The sequence below is a fragment of the Gekko japonicus genome, unplaced genomic scaffold, assembly GCF_001447785.1.
Source record: "Gekko japonicus isolate JY-2015 unplaced genomic scaffold, Gekko_japonicus_V1.1 scaffold2084, whole genome shotgun sequence".
In the NCBI taxonomy this organism is placed as follows: Eukaryota; Metazoa; Chordata; class Lepidosauria; order Squamata; family Gekkonidae; genus Gekko; species Gekko japonicus.
The window spans coordinates 272,914-283,944 of NW_015169236.1; the positions used below are offsets into that span (position 1 = coordinate 272,914).

Here is an 11,031-nt window from a genome sequence, read left to right on the forward strand (position 1 = left end):
TTCTGTTTACATGGTTTGTTGTCAAAACCCAGGGCCTTTTTTTTGTAGCAGGAGCTCCTTTGCATGTTAGGCCACACACCCCTAATGTAGCCAGTCCTAATGAGTTTCTGCTGTTGGGTGTGGCCTGTTATGCTAATTAGTTCCTGCTGGGTGTGGCCAACTCGGGAGCCAGCCGGAACTCCGTTCCTGTACGTTCCTGCCCAAAAATAGCCCTGTCAGGAGATTTGATTGGCTGTGCAGATTTTTAAAAATGTTGTTTTGGCAGCTGCTGCCACCCCAGCACAATCTACATTGTGTAGCCGAAGTTAAGCTGTGGCCATCGTTTTGGGGCTGGCTGTGCTTCTGGTGGCAGCCATTTTGTGGCTGCGCCCTCCATGCCGTGTCAGAATCCCAAAGGTGCCCATAGGCTCAAAAAGGCTGGAGACCCCTGAATTAGACTGCCGGAGGAAGAACGGGGAGCCCCAGTGACTGGCTCAAGGTCACCCAGCAGTCTTCCATGACGGAGTGGGGATTTGAAACCGGCTCTCCCAGCTCGAAACTGTTTCGTTCCCACTGAAGCCTCAAAAAGTCCTTACAAGCTGCGGAAGAGAAGGGGAAAGGAGAAGTGAAGAAGAAGAAGAAGAGAGAAGAGACTGGATTTATACCCCGCCCTTCACTTGGAGTCTCAGAGCGGCTTACAAACTCCTTTCCCTTCTCCTCCCCACCACAGACACCCTGTGAGGTGGGTGTTGGCTGAGAGAACTCTGACACAAACGGCTCTTTTTTAAGGACAGCTGTGCCAGAGCTTGTGACTGACCCAAGGTCACATCAGCAGGTGCAAGTGGAGGAGTGGGGAATCAAACCCGGTTCTCCCAGATTAGAGTCCGCACACTTAACCACTACACCAAACTGGCTGAAGGACTCTGATTTGTGCCTTTGAGAACTTTGAAATGGGATGATTGGGGGTACTGTTCTTAGACAGTTAACTTTAAGACTTAAAGAAAAGGGTAAAAGGTACTATAAATGTTTGACTCATTTTATAATGATATAAAAGAAGGGAAGACTTGATGTAATTAAGCTATTGATGATCTCCTCTCTTGGGTTTTTAGGTAGTAGTGGGTTTCTTTACTTTATCCTGTAAATGTAGTCCCCCTCCCTATTTTCTGTGTTAGTTTTGATTTTTTTTTTAGTTTTTAAAAAAAAAAAAAAAAAAACCCCCCCGGGGGGCAAAAAAAAAAAAAAAAAAAAAAGGAAGTTACGCTCCCCAACAAACCTATGTCCAACGGGTCTATTTGTATGAATTTTTTTTAAAAAATCCACACGGCAGCCTTAGCTATGAAATATAAAAAATAGTTTTTTCTTTTCCCTCATCTGGAATGTGTAGGGTTGCCTACCTCAAGATGTTGGCTGGAGATCTGCTATTGCAACTGATCTCCAGGTGACAGAGATCAATTCACCCGGAGAAAATGACTGCTTTGAAAGGTGGAATCAATGGCATTATACCCCATTAAAGTCCCTCCCCTTCCCAAACCCCACCTCTGGGAAGGGTTTTTAAACTGGCATTAGAATTTCAACTGCATAAACCAATGCTGTATTGAATTTGTTGTGTAGTGAACAGCTCTGAGCTTTGGATGAGCTGAGTTGAAATAGTTTCAAGCAAAACTAAATAACTACATTTTACTTGAACAAGTCTGCTTATCTGGATTTAAGGTATACCCTTCATAGTAATCACAGTTCCAAAGGCCATCTCTGGCTGCACAGATCTGCTCACAGTTGTGGGTTCCAGCTGTATCAGATGTTTCTAACTAGGAAAAATGTGAAGAAGAAGAAGAAGAAGAGGAAGAAGAGGAAGAAGAGGAAGAAGAGGAGAGGAGGAGGAGGAGGAGGAGGAGAAGGAGATTGGATTTATACCCTGCCCTTCACTACCCAAAGGTGTCTCAGAGCGGCTTACAAACTCCTTTTCCCTCCCCCTCCCCACAACAGACACCCTGTGAGGTAGGTGGGGCTGAGAGAGCTCTTGACAGAAACTGCTCTTTTTCAAGAACAGCTCTTGTCAGAACTACAGCTTGCCCAAGAGGTCATCCAGTCAGGTGCAAGTGGAGGAGTGGGGAATCAAACCCAGTTCTCCCAGATTAGAGTCCCCGCACTTAACCACTACACCAAACTGGCAATAATTCTGTTCTTTTGTCTTCCTGACTACATTTATTGAGGGAATACATGGATATATCACCTGTTGAGGCATTACTTAATAAGAGCTTGTATAGGCTAAAGATATAGACAGCCAGGGTGGTGAACTGGTGGAGTGGCTTGAGCATTGGACTAAGGATCAGGGGCACCCAGGTTCGAATCCCCACTCAGCCTTGGAAGCTTGCTGGGTGACCTTAGCCCAGTCACAGACATACTCTCAACCTAGCTTATCCCACAGGCTTGTTGTGAGAATAAAATGGGAGGGAGGACCTGCTTAGGGTTTCACTGGAGAGGAAGATGGGGTAGCAATGAAGTAAATGAAATAATACATATAGCTATGACATGATGTCTCTGCTGGTCCTAAAAACCTTACTTCAGCCAGCAACTCACTGAGGAGCCTTAGAGAAGCAACTACCTCACTCTTCAGCATCTTGAGAGCCATTTTGGTGAGTGGTTAAGAGCGGCAGCCTCTAATCTGGAGAGCTGGGTTTGATTCCCCACTCTTCCACATGGAGCCTGCTGGGTAACCTTGGGCCAGTCACAGTTCTCTCAGAACTCTCTCAGCCCCACCTACCTCATAAGGCACCTGTTGTGGGGAGAGGAAGGGAAGGCAATTGTAAGCTGCTTTGAGATTCCTTATGATAGAGAAAAGCGGGGTATAAAAACCAGCTCTTCTTCAGTATGGGGATAATGATACTAGGATTACATGTGCACAAAGTTTTGAAATGCCCTGTGTAAATACTATAGCATTGTTGTTTCTTCAGTAGCTACTAGTTTCTTACTTGAACAGGTTCTCATATCTGGGTTCAGGGTATACCCCTCATTGCAGTCACAGCGCCAGGAGTCATCAGTACTCACACAGATTTGCTCACAGTTATGAGTTCCAGAGGCACAGGTCTCCCTAGCTAGGAGAGAAGTTGAAGAATTATATCAGTACTTCCTTTCCCCCTGGAAAAAAACATTCTCTTCACAAACTGTGCTGACCGGCCACTTTCTTACTTGAGCAAGTTCTCTTATCTGGGTTCAGGGTGTACCCCTCATAGCAGTCGCAGCGCCAGGACCCATCGCTGGTCACACAGATTTGTTCGCAGTTGTGTGTTCCAAGTGCACAGGCATCCACAGCTAGGGGAGAAGATTGGAGATGAATCTTGTTTACTATGACTCCATGTAGAACTTTTAAAATTATTCTATTCTCTTAAGATGGAGCACCTATTTAAAAGACTGATTGGCTGAGGCAGTGCAGTCCCCCCCCCCCCTATAGCATTATACCACTCAGTTTCCATGTAGTTAATTGCTTGTTTGAAAGAACTTACATATGAAAATCATGTCTCAGACCAAGACTTGCCATCTCAGACAGAAGGTCAGTTTTCAAGATTTCTACCTCAGATGGTAAGTTTTAATGCTAAGCATTATTTTAACACAAGGCCTTTGTTGAACAAGTGATGCCACATATGAATTCACATAGTACAGTGATACGAAAACATCCACTTCAGCCAGTGAATATCTGAATAACCACCACATTTACCAAAACTTAAATTGTATGGCTTGTGCTGCAAATAATAATGACAGAAAACAATGTAAGAAATAACGGAGATCCCATATTGTGTAGAAATTAAGATCCCAAATTCTATAACTTATAAATTCCTATAACTAGGAAAGGAGAAAGAATTAAATTTTAGCTATCATTGTCATGGTATCTCACATAAATAGCTTTTGAGCATTTCTGTGCATAATTGGTAGGGGAAAGTACCATCAAGTTGCAACCAATTCAGGGCAACCCCATAGGGCAGTGGTGGCGAACCTATGGCACACGTGCCAGAGGCGGCACTCAGAGCCCTCTCAGTGGGCACGCGTGCCATCGCCCCAGCCAGGCCCAGACCGTCATTAAAGTGTGGAATTCTCTGCCAAATAATTTTAAGTAAATGAAAGCATTTGGGATTGCTTTCCTTACTTTGTTTGGATCATCTTATGTTAATGTATGAGTTGTTTTTTCTAAACTAAAACCTCAGTATTCAGGTTAAATTGCCGTGTTGGCACTTTGCGATAAATAAGTGGGTTTTGGGTTGCAGTTTGGGCACTCGGTCTCTAAAAGGTTCGCCATCACTGCCATAGGGTTTCCAAGGCAAGAGGCAAACAGAGGCAGTTTGCCATTGCATGCCTCGGCACGGCAACCCTGGACTTCTTTGGTGGTGTCCCATTCAAGTACTAACCAGGGCCGACCTTGCTTAGCTTCTCAGATCAGACTAGCCTGGGCCACCAGGTCAGGGCAACTTCTCACATAAGTGGGAAGTAGCATAGTAGTGAGCCTTGCTGTACCTTTTGTAAAAGGTTCTAGCCACACATCACAAATCATGTGTCTGGTTACTGAGAGCTCCACCCACATCGGGTTAATCCAGAGGTCATTTCGGGGGGATCGCGGGGGATCGCAGTCCCCCCGGGTGAGGTAGGGGGGGCGGGGCACATGACGAAGCCCCGCCCCCTACTTCCGGCCGCCCCGCTTCTGGCCCTCATTCAGCCAGGAGGAGGCAGGAGAAGAGGGAGGGGAAGTTGCTTCCTCCCCGCCTCTCCCCACCCGCCTGCCTGGGGCCAGGGAGGGCCTTCGCGGGGCTCCCTTGTACTCCCGCCGGCCTCGGCAGTGGAGCTGCAAGGCCGCCGGCGGCGGCCGGGACCGTTGGAGGTGGGGTGTGTGGCCTTATGACACACGTCCGGCGATGTCAGGGGGTGTGGCATATGCTAATGAGTTATGCTAATGAGTTTCCCTAGCTCTTTTTCTACGATATATAATGTGGGTTAATCCACCACCACAAATCTTCTGACCCATTAGATAAGCATGCTGTTGTGTGCTATATTACCGTGCAGTCTTAAGCGTACTTCAGTGGGCTTAGAAAGGTGTCACTCTGCTTGAGGAGGGCACCCTTGGTGAACTGAACATTGCTTCTTACAGCGGCAGAGAGAAAGAGGAAACAATGGCCTTACCACAGAAAGTCTCCCTGAATTTCGAAGCCAGCTTTTCAATCACACCATAAGTCTCCACATAAGAAACGTGATCATCCACTGGCTCGCTAGCCATCAGCCGTAGGGACTGCATGTCTGCTCGGTCAACCCCAACTGCATAGATCTCAATTCCAGACGCTCGAGCCCTGGAGGCCGCCTCCTGTACCTGATCCTGAGGCCGACCATCGGTCACAATTATTGCCACCTTGGGAATATTGAGGGAAGAAGGTCTAGCGCCTGATTCTTCTGTGAAAGCTTCGTCCATGGCTGTCTGAATAGCCAGACCAGTCATAGTGCCTGCGGTTAAGGGGCTGACATGGGATACCGCTTGCTTCATGGAAGCTTTGTCAAAATACGTCCGGAGATTAAATTCAACCTTTACTGTGCTGGCATAGTTCACTACTGCTACCCGAGTGGCTCCCTCTCCCACATCCAAGGTGTCGATCATTTTGGCCAGGAAGGTTTTCACTTTTTCAAATTCCTCTGGTCGGACACTGCGGGAGCTGTCGATTATAAACACAAGATCCAGGGGCCTGCTCCTGCAAACATCGTCTGCGAGGAAAAAACAAGCACAGAACTGCATAGTTACTGAAGTCAGGTTTTGAAAAACTGCTCCGGAAGATTTAAATTCCTGGAGTTTCCTGGATTACACACACACACACACACACACATATATAATGGGATCCAGTAGGGTTGCCCACCCCCAGGTGGGGGCTGGAGTTCTCCCAGAATTACAACTGATCTCCAAATGACAAAAATCACTTTCTCATTCATACATTCATTCATCATTTAAAACATTTTTTTCCACTTCTCCTGGAGAAAATGGCTGCTTGGAAGGTGAAGTGCAGAGCATTATACCCTACCAGGGTCCCTCCACTCCCTAAACCCTAGTCTCCAGGCTCCACCCTCAAATCTCCTGGGATTTCTGAACCTGGATTTGGAAACCCTAGGATCTAGGAACTTACCTTGCTGAGGCAGTAAAGTGCAAAGCAAAGGTTAGCTTTCTAGAACAGAACCTGATGATCAGGGGTCATTTCGTAGAAAAAGAGCTAGGGGAACTCATTAGCATAACTCATTACCATATGCCACACACCCTGACATCACCGGAAGTGTGTCATGAGGCCACACACCCTGACATCACCAGAAGTGTGTCATAAGGCCACACACCCCGCCCCCAACGGTCCCGGCCGCCACCGCTGGCCTTGCAGCTCTACTGCCGAGCCCCATGAGGGGCCCGGCGGTGGACCTGCAAGGCTGGCGGGAGTGCAAGGAAGCCCCGCAAAGGCCCTCCCTGGCCCCAGGCAGGCAGGGGTGGGGAGAGGCAGGGAGGAAGCAACTTACCCTCCCTCTTCTCCTGCCTCCTCCTGGCTGAATGAGGGCCAGAAGCGGGGCGTATCATTGTGGGTATTGAGAAGGATCCATGTCTGTAGGTATGTCTGTGTGGAGGGTGTAGTCAGAACAACAATGCTTTATCAGAGAGCAGGAGAATATATGTACTTTACATTGGGGGTCGGCAGCTGTTTATAATTAAAGGGTCAAACGATGTCAAACTTCAGAGCAAGAGATCAAGAGACAGTCAGTATAAGACAGCCCATTTACATAACTGAAACTATACAACTTAACAGTTACCAATAGTTGACACATTGATCTGCAAAATTTCTGCAGCCCAAACACTGGGTGTTGTGAGTCCTTTATTAGGAGGGGCACACATGAGATCTCACTTGCTGTTGATGATGTTGTTCAGTCACATAGTCGAGTCAGACTCTTCAATCTCACAGTAAGTCATAAATGTACACAGGAGCACCCTGCATGATTCCTTAGAGCACTGACATAAATAGGTGCATGGTTTACGCTTGGATTACTGGTAACTGTTCACCTCTCTCATTTCCCTTTCTTTAAATCTTCTCTAAAGAAGCCTTTTTGTTCCATAACTATCTTTGCCTGCCATTCCCTTGACCTACTGGTGATTCTGGTAGCCAACATATGTATTCAAGGCACCTTAATATAAAGATTTCTTTTTTTGAATATCCATATTTGGCTGCTTATAGCCCCTGGTTGCTGGCCCCTGTCCTATATATAATCTCTACTCTCATTTTGAAGCCCCCAGTCTATTTCTGGACATCATTATTTACAAATGCCACACATTTATATTGTGTTCTAAATGCCAAATTGCAGACATTTCTTAGCCTAACCACAATTACTAATGCTAAAACAGAAGACACACACAAAAAAAGTGAGGAAGACTGTAAGGAAATATGCAAATATAACAAAATACACCTTAGATTGGCAACAGGTGTATTGAACCATTATTATTTAGTTCCAAGGTTAAGGATGTCCAAGGCATATTACGACAGAAGACATACTGTTTAAGGTGGCATTTTTTAGCCAGTTTGGTGTAGTGGTTAAGTGCGCGGACTCTAATCTGGGAGAACCAGGTTTGATTCCCCACTCCTCCACTTGCACCTGGCTGGATGGCCTTGGGCAAGCCGCAGTTCTGGTAAGAGCTGTTCTTGAAAAAGAGCAGTTTCTGTCAAGAGCTCTCTCAGCCCCACCTACCTCACAGGGTGTCTGTTGTGGGGAGGGGAAGGGAAAAGGAGTTTGTAAGCCGCTCTGAGACACCTTTGGGTAGTGGAGGGCGGGTTATAAATCCAAACTCCTCTTCTTCTTCTTCTTATAAAGGTAAACAACATAAAACAACTCTCATTCACTCACTGACAGAAGCCATTGCAAGTGGGGGGAGGCAGCTGTGTGATACCAAAATGCCCTCTATAGTTCTGAATGCACCCTAAGATTTGTAGATTGTGTAAGGTGCCAATGAAGAATTGCTGACCTAAACTATCTGGATTCTACTTTCCCTCAGAGTCTTATAGCTTCACTTTTACGTGCTTCTGGGGTTCAAAGTGGGGGGTGGAGGAGACAAGGACATTCTAAAATTTAAAATAGTCTGTAGGTATAAAAAATGTTTACATTTCGACTTCATCACTCGGTTTGTTGTGATTTAGGAAGCTAGGCTGTTTTTCTCCATAGGTCACAAGAGAGGTTGTCCTTAAAGGGACAGCTACAATCCTTGGTTGCCCTGGAGTCCTTGCTGCTTGATAACTCACAGCTGGACACATGAAGGACCTCTTTAAAAAATACTGTGCCTATGAGATGAATGTTTGTGGCATCGGATCTGCAATGGATACTGTGTCCCGCATCCAAAACTTCAAGGGATGAAGTTATGCAAAGCATGCTTGAATTTGCTTACTTATATGTACATTTGGGAGCATCAGCTCCCATAAGTTCTAGAAGGAACCTGTTGTTGACTGGTAGGTATATTTGAGGCATACCTCAGTCTTTTTTGTTAAATAATCCAGTTTAGGCCTTTTAACTGATCTAGTATAATAGTACTGATTATTTAAAGGGTTTTTAGATGCTTTCATGCTGAAAAACATAAAAAGAACTCTACAGGTGCAGGTGTCTAGGGATCCTTGCAGACCTTTATTGACATGCAGCTGCTAATGATGATGAAGAAGAGGAGATTGGATTTATAGCCTGCCCTTCACTACCTGGAGTCTCAGAGTGCTTTACAATCTCCTTTCCCTTCCCCTCCCCACAACAGACACCCTGTGAGGTAGGTGGGGCTGAGAGAGCTCTCTCGACAACTGCCCTTGAAAGAACAGCTCTGAAAGAACTTATGACTGACCCAGGGTCACACCGGCAGCTGCATGTGGAGGAGTGGGGAATCAAACCTGGTTCTCTCGGGTTAGACCTCACACTCCTAACCACTACACCAAACTGGCTTTTTGATGGGATCTTAAGTTGCCTCTGGTTTAAGGACAGAGGCTATTTCACACACCTCACACACATACGCACTCGTTACCAGCACTGATCTCAAACTGGGCCATTCAGCAAACAGTTAGTGAGAGCTGTGCCTTCTGTAACTCTTCCCATTGGCTTTCTGAGCATATAAATACTGCTTAGGGAAAACATAGAGGATTTGAAACTTATCTTCTCAGTCATTCTCACAACAACCCAGTTAGGTCAACTACATTATGGCAGAATATCTGCCATCTCATTTGCTGCAAGGGAAAAAAAAAGTTGTACAAGGTAAAGTTTTGCATCTTCTGGAATAACTGTCATGGTGTAATGATTGACCTGTCAGGCTAAGGCAGGGGAGACCTTGGCTCAAACTCCTGCTCAGCTGTAAAGCTCACTGGGGTATCTTTGGGCTAGGCTCTCTCTCTGTCTCTCAGCCTAGCCTACCTCACAGGGGTATTGTGAGAAGAAAATGGAGGAACAACCTGAGCGACTTTGAGTCACCATTGGAGTGAAAGGCAGGGTAGAAATGAATAAATTGGGACTAGAGAATCAAACATACCAACCTGAGCTCTTTGGAGAAGAAGGTAATATAGAGATATACAGTAACAGGAGAAGCAAGATAGAAATACAGGGCATAAACTGAAACACTGCTAGGAGCGGTGGGAGAGATGGAAAGCAGGTTCAAGCTACCATGCACCTTTGCTAAACAAAGAAGTCCACCTTCCCATCTCTTTACTAAAAGCCATAGCTTCTCACCCCCTGCTATAGCTGCTGAAGTGTAATTTACCTGTAGGGGAGATGGCTGAAGAATAGCTGCCAGTTCCTCTGGAGTAGGGCTCATCAGCCAGCAGTGTGGCAGGTCTACTGAAAGTTTTGACCTGCTGTGGAACAGAATCCATGCTTCTTCGGACTGGGAAGTTGGCAAAAGTGTGCCGAGCCCCACAGGCTACAGGTAGTAGCATGCAAAGGCAGCAGCTGAGGGTCTTGACCAGCCGGAGCATTTTAGCTGCCTTGGTTTGAGCACCAAATGATCCACCTCTCTCAGCCCTCTCTGGGTTTCTCCCCCCTTTTCCTTGAAAGAGCAGATTTTAAGTTCCTGGCCAAAGAGCTAGTGTGGGAGGGGTGGGAAAAAAGCAGTCACTGCCTTCCCCAGACAGCAAACACTCCTTTGAACGCATTCTTTGAGTGGCCCTCTCAGTAGGTATGGGTTTAAAAAGGACAGGCTCACTCATAAAGGAAATAACAGAATTAGCACATAGTTCAAATATACTTCCACCAATAATCAGATTAATTGGATTTTAATTATCAACAGCTTCAGCAGCCAATCAGGCCAGAAAACAGTGTATCACAGCATGAATTGTGAAGGCCTCAGATAGCCAACACAAAGTTAGCTTGCTATAGTGAAAGTAGCTATATCCTAGATAAACACAGAGAGGAAAATAGTTGAACACACATGAAGCTGCCTTATACTGAATCAGACCATTGTCCATCAAGGTCAGTATTGTCTATCCCGCCGACGTCCGGTGGTTCGGGGGGAGGTGCCAATCATACATCAATCCTGCAGCGCGGCAAAGCGGCGGCGGGGCGGGGGTTGTGTTGTTTTTTTAACCGAAGTGTGCGCATGCACCGTTGGGTGCTTGTGCACATCCCGTGGAGACTTGGGGGGGAAAAAACCTTTTCGCAACGGGACATGGGCGGGCGCCGGATGCCACGAGCTACCACCGGAAACGTGATCAAACGCCCGCCCTTGCCTCTCGGTTTCCGGAAACTAGGACCTTGGAGGTACTAGTTTTTAACTCTGCATCTTCGGCGGGAAGCCTCGGGTTCGCCATGGGAGCTCTACACTTCCCAGATGTTGCGGTTTGATCGCGCCCGGAAAATACGCCTATCTTCCGTCTCTGTAGCGTGGCTAATGCTCTGTGTGACCGCAGCCTCAGACTGGCAAAGTCTTGGGCTGACCTTTCACATCCCCTCCTACCTGAACTCTTTCACTGGAGATAACTGAGGATCGAACTTGGGACCTTCTGCATGGCAAGCAGACTTCTATTCACTAACAAGAAGTGGAAGGGG

At 46.5% G+C, this 11,031-nt stretch overlaps 1 protein-coding gene across 1 annotated transcript in view; it reads right to left on the reverse strand.

The window, feature by feature from the left end:
* MATN3 (matrilin 3) overlaps positions 1-9,962 on the reverse strand; it is a 12,129-nt gene extending 2,167 nt beyond the window's left edge. Inside the window, exons 1-5 of the mRNA XM_015416447.1 lie at positions 9,749-9,962; positions 5,143-5,712; positions 3,166-3,288; positions 2,949-3,071; positions 1,661-1,780 (exon numbers count right to left, since the gene is read on the reverse strand). Of these exons, the coding sequence (XP_015271933.1) occupies positions 1,661-1,780; positions 2,949-3,071; positions 3,166-3,288; positions 5,143-5,712; positions 9,749-9,962 (1,150 nt within the window). The remainder of the gene's footprint in view (positions 1-1,660; positions 1,781-2,948; positions 3,072-3,165; positions 3,289-5,142; positions 5,713-9,748) is intronic.
* Positions 9,963-11,031: the final 1,069 nt, after the last annotated feature.